The following is a 15,638-nucleotide window of genomic DNA, read 5'->3' as shown; positions in this document are numbered from 1 at the left end:
AATAAGAATTCACTTAACTAAAAGATGAACTCTGTTCACATGGGTCTGTGGACACCACAGACTGTGCTGAACTTAAAGAAAGTCATTTATTGATTGATTGCAAAACAGAGCCCAATGAGGAAAACCTGATAACATACTGAGGAGAATCACTAGACCAAGGAGAACAGATGCTCTGACAAAGGGGGAGGCAGCAACTGTAAATTTACACACAGTATGGCAGTAGAGGAAGTGGAAACAGGTGGGGAGAACGAGAGACAGCTGAACTAAATCACAGAAGAGGAGACAAAAGCAAAGCACAAGGAACGCTGAAGCTCAAAATAAAGCAGGAAGTGAAATAAGCTCATAGAGCTCCCCCTAAAGGTCAAGGGCTATACTAAAACTTCGATGTTTTACAATGTTTATATCGCAGCATGCTAACATGCAACCTTTGACCTATGAGCTTTAAGCATTACATAATAAAGTCATATATATTTTATTATCTTTACCCATATGATTGGAACAGAATTGGCTGAAATCTTCAGCTGTTAAAACGTGACATTTTCAGATATCCAGTGTGTGATTTTGCAATATTTTGTAGTCATTGTGACATCAAAGGGCATTGGATTGAAAAAACTAAGTGGTGGTTTCTTGAATTTTTTTCCAAGGATAACTTTGACCTTGGGTGCTAATAATGAAGGTCAAATGCTCGTACTGAATTTCAAATTTGGTGTGACCTTGACCTGATTTTTGCCAAAATTAAATCAGCTCAAGCTGTTATTGATATCTACCATCACACAAAATTTGAGCAGGATATCTTGGAAACTGTAGACCATAGACTGCTAACAAACAAACAAACAGAACAGATTGCATGCTTCCCTCCTTCAGCGGGAGAGTGAACATTAGACTTGACACAGATGCATTAAACTCTAAAACAAGAGCGGATTAAATGCACTAAGTGGAAAAATACATAAAACAATACAAACACTTAGAAAACCAAGAGTATTTAGATAAACAAAACTCCCAAAACACTGTAAATTGACTCAAGACCTTGATATGATATGACCAGCAGTGCATCATGTCTTGTTTTGGTTGAGCTTTTTAACATCCACGCAACCAAGTCTTTTTGCAACCAGAGCACTTGCCCCCTGCTGGACACTAAGAAGAATGCATGTTTCAGGCAGCAGTCAGATACTTTTCTGATCTGCATCATTAATGGATGATTAATATATGACTTATATAATCAGATGAGTATCAATCTCTGAAACCGCTATCACTTTGAGGAGGTTCTTGGTTTGTGGCTTTAGATATGAGTTTTACTTCCACTCAGCGTTTGCTTGTTTAAATCAGACAGACTCCTCTGTCTGAGAGCATGTGAACTCACTAAACTGTACCGACGGGGTCGCTGGGACATGAAAGTCAAGCGCAGGCCTTGAGAGATGACAGCGCAGTTTTACTCTGCACGCTCGCTCATGCGTCGCTTGTGTAACTGACAGATCCTCTCACAGAAGCTGTAATTCAAAGACAGAGGGATCGTCTCAGAAAGAGATGAGCATGCAGTGCACGAGCGCTCAGACATCAGGATGCTGTCTGACTTCGGCGCTGTCAGGTCTCCATTTGCTAATGTCTCACTCCTCCACAGAATTATGCTTTTAGTCTCTAGTCTGATAACTTGACGCAGCCTCCGAATGAGTGAGTGCATATGCAGTCTCTCACATTTAGGGTATTCTGAATGCTGAGCTCAAACAAAGGGATTTGTCAGTGTTGGTAATTGGGCACCAGTTTGTGATTTTTTTTTTTAAATGGGCATTTCAGTGAAATGTTCTAAAAGATCTGAAGTAAAGAACTGTGATGTAATTTTTATTTTGTCAGTTTTGAGACAGGCTGAGGCTGAAGAAAGTTTCGCTGCTTTTGTTCCACTTTACTCATTATTTAAGCAGAAGTATTAAGACAAATAGATTATAAATGTCTACAGAGCGTCTGAGCTATTATTCATTGTGAGTGAAAAGACCCAGTTTAGTGCTGAGCAGTTCACAAAGGTCGGTAATGCATTAAAGACACTGCGACTGTGATGCTGTTGTTTTTAACTGACAGCAGAATCTTATTTTTACCAATAAAATTAGATTCAGATCTGTCAATAAAATCATGGTAACTAAAGGAAATAAAATAGACTAAAGAAAGCCTCTTACGCTGTGCAAGAAACACACAGAGTGGCATAAAATGTTGTAAAAATGTTAAGCACATTTAAATTCACATTAATTTATGCAATTAAAGCTTAAAAATCAAGAGTAATTCAGATGTCAAAATGTCTTTTTTGACTTTTAAAAACATTCATTCATTTCTTTTTGTGCCTAGAGTCAAATGTTGATGGTTTTGCAACACGAATGCACTTTTACTGTGTCAGTAAAATATTTCTGATTTACTCTAAAAAAAAGCAGCGTTTTCATCGTTAAACAGTTTGCTTTCTATATTCATTATATACACAGTAGTTGTTCTACATAATAAATAATTCACACAAATGTTACTGTTAAATCCCAAAATAACAAGCGTCTCTCCTTTGAACACAACATGAAATGTTAAAGGATCATCTGTGCTCATCACGCACTCATTTTAAGATGCATTATATTTTTGCATGTGTGGTAATGAGCGCCTCTGAATAGCACTGTGGACTTTGATAGATGAAAATGACAGAACATCATAGATCTTATGGATCACGAGACTTTCTTGACTCCTCGTCCCAGTCGCTGCAGCTGTCATTCACGCAGGTGCTTTCTCTTATATATAATAGTCCTCAGAAAAATATCAGTAATGCTAGCAGCAGAAAACCTCACAGAAGACCTCCTCTGTAACAATAAATCAAACAGAACACACAAGAATAACAGATGTAAATAATTATCAGTGTTTGCCTGCCTATTTGTGATTGTTTGGAGCGCTAATACTGTTTTCTGCCCTTTTCCCTCAAATTAAACAATTAAAATGAAGAAGTATTTTATTTACCAACAAAACAGACTAATTTGTATTTAAAATGTCCTAAAAAACAGTGTTTTTTTTTCACATTAGGATTATTATTTTCATTAGTCAAAGCCACAGGAGGATGGTGATGCAGATGGACAAAAGAGCCAGGCATGTGACTCCTACTGTATAACAATAAACGTTTTCAAGAAATGGCTGCAGAATTTTTTTTTCAAACCATTCCTTCCTCCAGAGATGCCTCACAGATCAGTCGAGAGATGACTGAGACGGCATCAGAACGAACAGGAATGTTACACTGCTTAAAAATATTTACAGAGTTAATGTGAAGGTGAGTGCTCGTTTGTTTAGAAGTGAGTGTGGTAAATGTTTTGTCCTTTCAGATTGTGCACCGCACCCTGGCTGCCATGCTGGGATCTTTGGCAGCCTTAGCTGCTCTGTCTATCATCGGGAATGTAAGTCTCTCTCGTTATTTGATTTTACTGATTTTTTAGGGATGCAGTGGTACATTCAGAACATATTATGAACGCTTTAACATATGATTCATGTATTTGAGTTATGGTTGAACAGTTATTCAGGCGTAAGTACGTTTTGTGCCACACAATACAGACAAAACCAGTGGAAACTGCAGGATTAATTTCTGAAATGTCATGATTAATTTCAAAGTTTGTCATTCATTAACATCTATGTGTTTCCAAATTTAGTCACTGGCCCAAGTTTGAGAGTAGTGGACATTTTCACCTCAGCGGGACGCTTTGGGAACAGAGCAGTCATTCGTGGTCCTAGTTCCACCTGTGCTTTTGTCTGCTTCGGCAAATGAAGCAGGAACTGGGCCAGCGAGGAGTTATAGCAGCATCCAGACACAGCCGTACCCAAAAGTTTAACGCTGTTAACGAGTCTGATCATCATTTATTAAGCTTGTCCTTTTGTTTTTTCCCCTTCAGATCCAGAAATTCTTGATAAATCTGTGTAATTACATTCTTTGTCTCTCCCACAGAGACCCAGCCTTGTTACAGTGGTGGAGTGGATCGACTATGAGACGCTGGCTCTTCTGTTTGGCATGGTGATTAACTCCTCACATGTTCACTGACTCAACAAATCTCAGAGCATTAAAAAAAGAGCTCTCTGACTCTCTCAACTGCACTCTGCGCCCTTTCTATCAGTCTTCTGAATGTCTGACAGCGAAATACATTTCTATGGAGGCGAGTGAAACGAACAACAAAAAAAATCCAGTCTCCATGGAAACAAACATGTCCTAAATATGTCAGTTATGGTATAAAATTATGAAGAGGGAGTTTGAGACATTTCTGGAATCCATTTAAAAGCAGTTTCAAATCCTCGAACTTACCTGTAAAAACATTTTTGAACTCATCGCGATGATAATAAGGAAGGTAATAAAGAGACACGAGTATTAATGAACCCTGGAACTCAGGCACATATTTCATTCTGACCATCTCATCCAAGATAAACAGCATCTTATTATCTTAGGGGGCCGTTTCTGAAATCTCACAGGGAGATATAATCTTACTTAAAGGAAAATTCTTCTTTTCAACAACACAGATGGTGCTGGTGGCCATTTTCTCAGAGACTGGCTTCTTCGATTACTGTGCAGTGAAGGTAAGTTGATTTATGATAATAATAATGATAATATTACTAATTGATGTTGATGAGAAAATTAGAAAAAGTCTGAATGAGAAAGCTTCTCTCTAAAAGAGAAGATGGCAGCAGGGTTAAGGTTTGCAAAGCTGAATCTGAACAAACCTGACGACTCCTGGAACAATGTTCTTTGAACAGAGGAGACCAAAGTGGAGAAGTTTGTCCACAATGTGCAGCAGCATGTTTGGAGAAAACCAAACAGCGCATACCAACTGTCAGCACCGTGGTGGAGGGGTAATGATTTGGGCACCCTGCAGTCATTGAATTAATCGTGGACTTCTTTGTAAACCAAAGTATTCTAAAGTCAAATAAGAGGCCATCTCTGTACTACAGCTAAAGCTTGGCCCAAACCAAGTCATGAAACAGGACATTGATCTCAAGCACAGGAGCAAACGTACAACAGAATGGACCCTGATCTGAAAGAAATGAGCTTTGCATGAATATCCACAATCCTCAATGATCTGAAGCGATGCTGCAAAGAAAAACGGGCCAAAAGAGATTGATGAAGTCACATTTACCTCAGGTTATTGCTGCTGGTTCCACAAGCTGATGACAACTCTCTTTGTCACATGACTGTAAGTAAGAACACAAAGGCCCACATACAGCATCGAATTGATTTTAAATTTCTGTTTACTTTCAATCACGTGGGATCCTGTTCAACCTACTTAAATTTGGAAGGTGACAAGTTTTTGTCGATACAAAATATTTCTTGTTTTTTTTGCATAAGATAATTTTAGCACAAGATGATCACTTCGGATGAATGTCTTGTGTGCGCTCGCTAGATTAAAAAAATAACCTCAAGATATTTAAGGGGCTGTAGGATGCTGAGCGGAAGTGTATGAAATAAGCTGCCCGCTTGTGAGATGTCTCGACAGGCTTTGAGCTATTTCTGAAATTAGCAGCAACACACGACACGACTGTAGTTTTGATTTTGACTTATCCAATGTCACAAAGGTTCACAAAGGAGGACCTTTCCAACGTCAGACAACCTATCAAGTTTGCAAATCTATCTTTACATCCTGACCTAAAAATACAGTAACAGCAGTAAAGGCTGACAAGGATGACATTCGTTGTGTTTCGAGGTGAAGTTCAGAAAACTAAATCTTCAAAATAATCAGATTTTATGGGTTTTTTTCCGGGAAGAAGTGCTCTTTAACTGCAACTGTAAAAAAAAAAGCGCTACAGTTTCACAGTCCTATCTGTCCTCCATATGACAGAGGAATACACATTCTCAAATTATTCTTTTGCTCTACTATTGAAGATAACACATCCGTCTTCTTTTTTCAAAGAAGGTCAAAGTCTCCCATCAGAAAAACAGCAAACTTTTATACCGAATGTGCGCTGTACATGGTGAACGAGGACGAGCGCTTTTGTGCGTCAGGTACAGCGAGTCCTGGAAAACAGTGAGATCATGCAAGCATGTAAATTTTAAGTGCGACTTGGAGAAGAAGCAGCCACGCCAAATTAAAATGTATTCTCAGAGAAGAGCTCAGCAGCTCTCACACATCACACCGTTACCTTTGAAAGGTGGCCATCCTGACCTGGTGATGTAAGAGTGCTGTTTTAAAGTGGGAATCCATGTGCAGTTCTTTATGAATCTTAATGATATTATATCTTGTGCTACTATGGAAAGATTTACATATTTTTTGACTTTTTAAACACACCAAAGAACAGTCAGAACTGGTCCGAAGCTGTGCCGGATGTGTTTTCTGAGTCAGCTGTTTTGGCGGTGCCGATAATAAACAACCCAACCTCATTATCTGTCTCCACTCGGCAGGCTTACCAGTTAGCCAGAGGAAGAGTGTGGCCCATGATCATCATCCTCTGTCTCATTGCTGCCATTTTATCTGCTTTTCTGGACAACGTGACCACTATGATGCTTTTTACTCCCGTCACTATAAGGTGCCTTTTTTTTAATACATTCCACACACACACACACACACACACACACACACACACACACACACACACACACACACACACACACACACACACACACACACACATACTGCTGTCCACTTGGTTTGAGTGTGGCTGTCCTGCACAAAAGGTTAAAGGATCAATACCAACATCCTTTTCATATTTCTCTATTTACCCCACCCTTTGTAATCTAATCATGACTAAAGGGCTTTTCTGTCTGTCTGATTTTGCAGGTTGTGTGAGGTGCTTAATCTAGACCCCAGACATGTCCTGATTGCAGAAGTAATCTTCACCAACATTGGAGGGGCCGCCACAGCTGTCGGAGATCCGCCCAATGTGATTATAGTATCAAATCAGGACCTGCGCAGAGAAGTAGGCACCTTCACAGCTCGAATATACAGTAATCATCTAGCAAAGCAAAGACATTACTGATGTGTACAACACTGACAGGTAGATTTACTTGTTAGTACTGGCTGAAAAAAGGATTGAGGCTAAACATCTTGCAGGTGTTTGGTAAAAGTTTACACGATGCATATCACACTGGCTTGTGAACTCCTAATTTCAAATCTCACATTTTGCGTTTTTGGCTTCTTAGAGCCTGAAGTAACCATACTTAGCTTAGCCTCCCTGTCGTGTTCGGGTCAAATCTGACTTAAAACACTCAGAAATATTGTGTTTTACATCTGATTGCCTCAAGGCATCATGACATCCTCCACACTATGCACTTGAACATTGATGATCACCACAGGAAATGTCTACTCAACCTCCTCCATAAACTTAACGACCCCGTGAATGGCCCACTCAGTGACCAAATGAAAGACCCATTGAATGACCTACTGAATGACCCACTGAACTGAATTTGGGGGGGACCACAACTGGAGGGCTATGGGGTAGAAAGTTAAGTTATAAGCTCATGATTAAAAATGATGATTAATAATGGTTAAAAAATAATGACAAACCTTTTCTTTTATCATTATCAGTTTTTTAAAATTTTATTGAACAGCTGTTCTTTTTCCTTTATTTAAATCTGTTTTTCAAACCGGACCTTGTGAGGATTTCAGTCAGCAGGTAAAATCTCTGCACGGAGGAGGAAAAGCGTCTGTGTTACAGCATGAACAGACTGAATACTGAGGTTTTATAAACAGGCTTTGAGAATGTTTGCTAAAGTCAGTCATGATATTTAACTTGGTATTAGACTGTACAATAATTCAGTCTGAAGGGACAGAATTATTTTTTTTAATTGAATGTAACTTCGATCTACAGGAGATGATAATGAAAATAATATTTTTCAGTTGTGTACAGTTAGTGTTTCCTTAAAGGTTGCATGTTTTTTAAGCCTTCATATTTTCTCATACAAACTGAGGAATTAACAGCCTGATGCTGCATTTCCAGCACGCACACGCATGTACACTGTACATATAGACTTTTTCCTGTCCTGTGAGCAAATGTAATCATCTGTGTTTGCAGGGTTGTACATCTGCAATCTTTGTTTAGCGCAATCTGTCCATGTATTTATACAGTCGTGAGTGGTGACCCTTGTTTACGTTGATGTGTAGGTGATGAATGGAGATGTAGTGGCAATGAATCCAATTTATATTTTTGCAGCAGCTATCATAAATCACAAGAATTAAAGATGTCAAGATGTCGGTGGGAAAAGAAGCTGCTACCTCCTCTTATTTCAGTGCAGCTGACCAGCGTTACAGGTTGATTTTATTTCTGTTCCTGGTCAAAGGTTTGCATTTACACATGTACAGTGTTTGTGTGAAAGTCCATACAGCCATTTTCCCTTATTTTCTTACATGTAATCATTTGCAGCAGCTGTGACAGCTGTGTAGCATAACACCTTCTATTCGTTCACCTTCCTGTGACGTTTGTAGCAGTATAAGCTTACAGTGTGTTGGTAAAGCCATCTACATGTGATGTGACCCCAGCTTTGGGGTTAGTCTCTGATTAAACCTGTGAGGAAGACTGCCACTCCTGATGCAATAATGTGTGAAACCATGTAACACCCAGCTTTTTTCCAGTGGTGGATGATGTGTTATAAAAGTGTTTTCAATCATCCCATCTCTGCTAATGTGTCAGGATATGCAGGATCTGCAGTCAACGGAAAACATTTTTAGTATCGGAAGCTTTCTGGTTTGCAGCCCTCTTTCAGTTTGAGTTCAACTAAATCATTTTAGTGGATAAAGTTCAGAATGAACAGCAGGATATCTGCTGGCTGCACCAGAAACCCCTCAAAAGTGGCTGTTACACTCTGCTTAGCCTCTGAGAGATCCATGGAGAGCCGGCTCCCTTCCTGTTAATCAAAATGAACCAGCAGTATTTGCAATGAGTCAGGCCTCAATGAATCAGAGTGCTTCTATTAAGTAGCCCACATTTTATTTTATTTTTCAGGAATATAGCATATTGAATCGGTATTGATGATTGCTGTTACAATGAAGCTGATTTTGCTAATGAAATGCCAGCATCCTGCTTACGTATCCTGATCGGTGTAGTGAGGTTTTATGACAGGATGTTAGGAGTGTGGTTAAAGCAAAGCAGAAACCTCCACGTGTGTGGAAGTAGCAGCCTGTAGTGATGGACACCTGCGCCATGTAGCTGTTGATAGAAAACTCTCTGCTCCTTCCTGTTTTGTGAATGTTGTAACGTGGCTTGTGGTTGGATTATGTCCCTCATACTTACAGAAACAGTATTTCCTGCAATCAAAACCAGGTACAAAATCCAAAGTTAATTGTCTTAACCCTTGTTTTTACTTTTGTGGGCTCCATTTATTCTGGAAAGCCCAAGAAGTCAGAAAGTGGAACTTTTCCCATTTTTAGAAATTGGGAGTTCTCTACTACAGCACATTATAACTACTTTCTCCTTCTGCTTCCTCTGGATGCTCCCTTTAGGATCATTAGCCTCCATCTCATCCTAGCCCTCTGTCACACCAACCCTGCATGCCCTACTTCCTCCTTCATTCATAAATCTTCTCTGTAGTCTTCCTTTTACCGTGTCCCTCCTTTGCACATGTTACACTATCTCATCCTTGCCTCTAACTTTTAGAAACATCCAATAACTTTCAGGTTCAGCTGTCCCTCTGATGTATGATCTTTTCCATCCTGGTCACTCCCAGTGAAAAGCTGCCACAGTCTGCAGTCCCAGTACTACACCAGTACTGCCTTGTCAAGTTGATCTGTATTCTATGATGATCCATGTTCTGGCTTAACTAAAATCCAGCCATTATTCATTACCTGAGCCTTTTGGAAACCCACTTAGACACAAGTTGTCATCTGTTGCACAAGTTTGGACAAAGCTGAAACAGCAGTGACAACATTTTACTAAGCTAATCAGAGCAGAGTGTCGCTGTCTGAAAAGGGCATTGACTTGCATGTTCCTCTCATAACCTTCACTCTTTGTATACTCAGAGGAGCATGATGCTAAATCTCTACAAGACATGACATTTTCACAACTGCTTGATGTGACATCTGTTCAGTGCATGTGACATTTTGGCCTTTGCCGACGCGAGCAATATGTGGTCTCTGGGTTACTGTAGCTCCTGTAGCGCCAGGTTTCCACAGCCCACTGTCCAGTTTGTCTTGGCTCCATTTCCCAGGTGACAGAACTGCAGGGTTACAGCCACGGCACACTCGTTCAGTCATGTCTGGCCCGCGATAAGCACAGCTTGTTTGTGCGTGCGCGGTCTGCTTACCCGTTAGTTAGTTTGCCTGTTGGCTTGTATGTGGCGAGGGGATTTTAGGGATCTGGAGATGGAAAGAAAGGCACGTCCGTAAAGTGTGTATGCGTTTAGGTTCTGCTCCTCATCACAGTGTCCGTCTCTTTAGCTTGTTGCAATCCAAGGTACCACTGTGCATATGAAAACTCTGGTATCATTTCACAGAGGGACTTTCCTTGCCAATTGGATCCCCTCCAACCAGAATCGTTGACATTGGCTCTGAAATATGGACATACCGGGGTCGCAGTTTATGGCTGCAAACAGAAATACAATCACATCAACAAGTTTAAGTTTCTCTCTTTTTGGTCTTGTGACCGTCGCAAGCACATATTGTATTCATTAGGCTGCGGGCACACAACATTTTATTATTCTTCAGCTTTTAGTTTCATCGCTGAAACCGAGATTTTAACAGGAATTGTGAATTTTTTTCATAAACAGCAGGTTCATGCAAGCAGCTGTTCTCAGTCCACCAGGCTGCCCTGCAGGTCACTGCAGATGGAGAGCAGGTCTCCATGGGGGTGCGCATAAACCAGGATGTAGCCGGGATGTGCTACAAGTGACAAAATTAACTCTGTGATCCAAAGGGAATATGTGGATTAAATCTGCTGTTTAATAATTCAGACACTTCCACTCATGTTTAGTTGCATCACCCTTTTACTATTAACCAGTTTTATCACTGAATATCAGAAACGTGTTCTTTATACTGTGAAAGCATGTGAAATAAAGGCAGCGTGAGCTACTTGCAGTGTCTTTAAATGTTGCTCAATGAGAAACACCCAAGTGTTTATTTATATTTTGTTGTTTTTCTGTCACTTTAAGTTTCCTTACAACAGGGAGAGACCATTTGGAAAAAAAGAGGAAAATTTTATCCCAAAAATGTATTTTTTGGGAGTCACATGAGAGGACCATCAGTGAGCAGAATCCCAAATGAAGGCAGGAGATAGTGGCTAGAGGTGGTGGAGCAGATGGCTGATGGAGATAAAGAGTGAAATGCAGTGAGTGAGGTGGAGACGGGAAGGAGGAGGGTTGATCGGGGAACAGAGGCTGATGAGTGAAGTGAATCTGACAGCGTGGGAAACTGAAGCGACGAGGAAAATAGAGCAGCAGGAATTACAAAGGAGAGTGTAGACAGAACATGAAAGATCGCACCGATTTGTGTGCAATAATCAAATTCTGTGTCATTTCGCTCTTAAATCAAAAATTCCAGGTACGCTGTGCGGCTCATACTTACAGTTTGGAGTGTGAATGCACCTCCTGCTATCCTCAAGAGTTCAGTGCTCTCAAGGCCCTTTATATAGTAAGGAACATAGTCTGACATCATTATAATGCACTTGTGTGGGAGGACACTTTAGGTAGCTGCTTTCCTGAACTCTGAGTTTTCTTTCCTCAGAACACCACACGACTTTTTTCACACTGTGTCTCTCCATAAAAGTCCATCGCTGCATGCACACATTTTTTGCCTAAGCCCAGGCTCAGTTTGTCATGTTTGGGTGAAATTCGACCAGACGGCAAATGTCTAACACATTTTCATTATGTTTCCTACAGGGGATTGATTTTGCCAGTTTCACAGGCTACATGTTCCTCGGAATATGCCTCGTCCTTTTTACCTCATTTCCTTTCCTGCGGATGCTCTACTGGAACAAAAAACTTTACAACAAAGAGTCCATTGAAATAGTTGGTAAGTAGCACTGCTTTTTTCATAGACTGATACTCTAATCCTGTAGACTGCTGAGGGTGACACCTATACTCAAAAAATTCTAAGTAATATAATTACATGTAATTACATGTAATTTTGTAATTTTTTAAACACTGTAAGAAAGTTAACTTTCATGAATTCTGGCTCTAATGTTCTAATGTTTGCAGTAGAGTAAAAAAAGATGATAATACTTGTGGTGTCTTAGGGCGGAGCTTTGACTGACAAGATGCTACTCTACCAGCATCCCTCTGTTTCTCAGTCAGATCCACTGATTATGGTCAAACATGGTTTCAAACAATCAAAATGGTGATGTCACATGTCCGAGTTTAACATTTTTTCAGTTTAAAAAGTAGTTTTTTGGGTTAATTTATGTTTTTCTACATGAAAAATATTTTTTTAGATGGTTATTAAGCTGAGTGGACTCGAGTTATAAAAAATATAGTTACCTGCTGGATACAGCACAACCTGAAATCATTTGTGATGGTTTTTGAGTATTATTAAGAAGAGTATTAACTCCCAATAACATCTTTGCACACAATAGCTTCCCAATAAACCTTCTCAGGCACTGGCCTCACACAAACATAATTAACTCGGCATTACAGCCTCATCCCTCTAATTTCCACTTGAGATGCGTGCTGCCTTCAGTTTTCACTTTTTCAATTTCCACACTGTTCCACTCACACTGTTAGATATCTCTGCCATCTCCGATATTACATTTCTGGATCATATATTGCTGCAAAAAGATTCTGTGTGTGTGATGTAATAGTTCATGGTTGTGTGTGTGCGTGATTTTTTTTTATTGTATTATTTAAAGTAGGTTACTTAATTTGGAGAGGTCTGAAAAGGTCATGCTCAATGGAGCCTCTCCTGGAGGTTTGTTATTTAGGAACACAGGACAGAACTCCCTGTTCCTTTTTATACTAAAAACAAAAAACAAAAACATACAAAATAACCAAAAAAAGTACTGTGTTCGCCTTATTGAGAAGGGAGTGGAATTGTAAAATATTCATACTTTTTGCTGAAGAGTAGTCTTCAGAGCCGGGTGATACAGATTTCCACATCAGTCAAGGTTTAAAAAAAAAAGTTTATAATTGGAACAAAGCCTGTGATCCAGTTCGACAGTCAAACCAAGCTGCCCATCATGCACGTGTAACATTCTTCAATCTCTTCACATCATATATAAAAGCCTCAGTGGCAGTGCTGCTGCCCTCCATCTCTGCCTGCTGCTTCGATCCATCCACCACCTCTGTCTTCAACGTTTTTACCTCAGTCGGGACCACTACAGTTGAAAGATGCTCATTTCCCTCTGCAGTCATTTATATGTGAAAAAGAAAGTTTTCCTGACTCTCTGCAGGTAAAGCCTTACTCTTTGAATAGGGAATAAGAGGGTAAGTCAGGTGCACTGATCATCAACAATGTGAACACCTCTGTAAAAACAAAAATTGTGCAGTTTTTTGCTCTTGAGTATTCAGGATTGTTGAACCCAAAATCTTCCGAGGAGTGGACGGTCCCAAGATCAGACCGTGCAATGCTCAGAGAAACTGGAAAAACCCCAAGCGTTAGCATGCTAAGTATTAAAGTTAACAAAAAGAAAACTAAAGCTGAATCTACAAGCTACTGTGAAACCTGTGAAAAACCTTTTCACATAACGGTATATTTGGTGATAGGGCTGTGGGACCCTTCCATGTGTACGCATGAGCATGAAAGTGGGGAGTGCAGCAGTATAAAGGTTTGACATGAAGTGGGGTGAAGATGCGTTGCAAAGTGGCTTGCAGATGCTCTTCAAATGTAGGCAGGTTAAAGAAACTCTAAAAACACACCTGCACGGGATTCAGCGGTGGAAACATGAGCTCAGAGCCTCGATGCCAAAGTTTGGGCCTCTTGGTGAACAAAGTTTACAATCAATTTGATAAAACTAACTTTTTGACCTTTAAAATTCAAAAGTATTTGTGATGATAACCTAACTCAGACATCATTTACTGGGGTAGAATGCCTTTATCTCCTTTTTCACCAGCTAACATCCCTCGAGGGTCTGGTGACTCACAGTGTGTCCAACACCACATGGCTCATGTGAGAAAACCCCTTTACTCTGATCTTTAGTTGCTCTGACTAGTTGGCAGTGAACAGACTCACTCATCCAGAGAGCAGCCTGATAGCGACACGGGACTCCTTTCTTTTCTATTAAAAAACTATTCATCTAATCTGGTGTACCACAGCCCTTTTATGTATCTTCTTAATTATCCAGCAACAGGAAAGAAAATGATTTGGCCATCCCTGAAGACTTGGAACAATGTTCAGAGAGAGAGAAAGGATGACAGACTGTGGTGGTTTGGAGCATGACTGTCCTCCATCATTCTGACTTACTGTAGATCTGGCTTGTAAGACTCTGGGGAGATAGATAAAAAGCATACAAAACAAAACACAACAACAACAATAAAAGAAAAAATTTTGTTTGAAACTGTTAAGAATTCTTCCGGAAACACAGTCACCTCCTATCATTGTTTACCCACACTATCAGACTTCCCCCCTCTGAGATGACCCCAGCATGGGATGATTGAAGCAGAGACCATGAGGCTGCTCAGTGGTCACCACAATCCTCACATTTAAGCTGTGAGCAACACCGACTGTTCGGAGCTGTTCTGTCACACTGAGCAGCGGGCAAACTAAAGCAAGCTTTTACCCATCACCACGGTGACCGTTCGATGCTGGCCTAAATCTGACCCCGTGGAGTTTCTTCTTCTTCTCCTGCCAGCCTGGTCTTGCTAAGAGTGCATGTGGCTGGATCAGCTCAAACCCCCCGCCACGGCTGGTAATTGTGCAGATTTGCTAACAGGAAATGTTTTTATTTCCTCTTTCCCCCTGCACTGCTTAGATCCTATTATGGTCACCTAGCAACCTTCCTGAAAAAGGATGGCACCTACTGATATCTACATAAGGGTCCCATATCCTCAGGCTGTATCTGTGTTTGAGCACTGGCGGTTCCTGGGTTGGTCAATGCACCCATCGCCAGGCTGCATTAGGCCCTCTGTGGGGGCTCACATATTGGGCATATTGACTGAAAACATCACCATGTTCTCTCAGCTGTAGAAGATATTACCAGACAAATATCCGTTATAAGCGTACTGCATTCTGCTGCTGAGCTTCATCACTGTAACTTTGAAGTCTGTGTGTCGTACATGCACTGAACAGGTGCCGTTCTCTCTTTGCCCTGCAGAACTCAAGCATGAGATCCTGGTTTGGAGGCAAACGGCTCAGCGCATAAACCCCGCCAGCCGAGAGGAGACAGCTGTGAAATGTCTTTTAATGCAAAAAGTCCTCAACCTGGAGAGTCTGCTGCGAAACATGATGAAGACCTTCCAAAGGTTAAAGAAAGCACAAGAACACAGAACATTAAGAATCACATTGTCTGTACTGTTAATGTCGTTTTTCAAAAGCCAACCTGCTGTATATTGCTTCGTACAGATCTTTTCACTAGATGCAGTTATCAGTACTAATCAATAATACATGATTTATCAAGAGAATTCATGGCTGGTGTGATTACTGAAAGCACACACTGCAAATACTTTGTGAACAAATTAATTTAATTAAGTCGGGGTTCCACTGTATAATAACAGGTGACAGAACACAAGAAGAACTCGATAGAACTCAATAAAAACTAAACAAAAGACCTGGGATGATGACACACGTCACTGACGCAACCTGGCT

At 40.4% G+C, this 15,638-nt stretch overlaps 1 protein-coding gene across 2 annotated transcripts in view; it reads left to right on the top strand.

Annotated features, from left to right (window-relative positions):
• Positions 1 to 15,638, top strand: part of oca2 (oculocutaneous albinism II) — a 70,299-nt gene that overhangs the window by 16,132 nt on the left and 38,529 nt on the right. For both annotated transcript variants that reach the window (XM_080877197.1, XM_080877196.1), the window contains exons 10-16: positions 3,330 to 3,401; positions 3,944 to 4,009; positions 4,507 to 4,563; positions 6,380 to 6,504; positions 6,756 to 6,894; positions 11,783 to 11,915; positions 15,148 to 15,295. In XM_080877197.1, the coding sequence (XP_080733323.1) occupies positions 3,330 to 3,401; positions 3,944 to 4,009; positions 4,507 to 4,563; positions 6,380 to 6,504; positions 6,756 to 6,894; positions 11,783 to 11,915; positions 15,148 to 15,295 (740 nt within the window). The remainder of the gene's footprint in view (positions 1 to 3,329; positions 3,402 to 3,943; positions 4,010 to 4,506; positions 4,564 to 6,379; positions 6,505 to 6,755; positions 6,895 to 11,782; positions 11,916 to 15,147; positions 15,296 to 15,638) is intronic.

This window comes from Rhamphochromis sp. 'chilingali' (genome assembly GCF_963969265.1).
Source record: "Rhamphochromis sp. 'chilingali' genome assembly, chromosome: 3".
In the NCBI taxonomy this organism is placed as follows: Eukaryota; Metazoa; Chordata; class Actinopteri; order Cichliformes; family Cichlidae; genus Rhamphochromis; species Rhamphochromis sp. 'chilingali'.
This window is presented reverse-complemented; position numbering and strand designations above follow the sequence as displayed.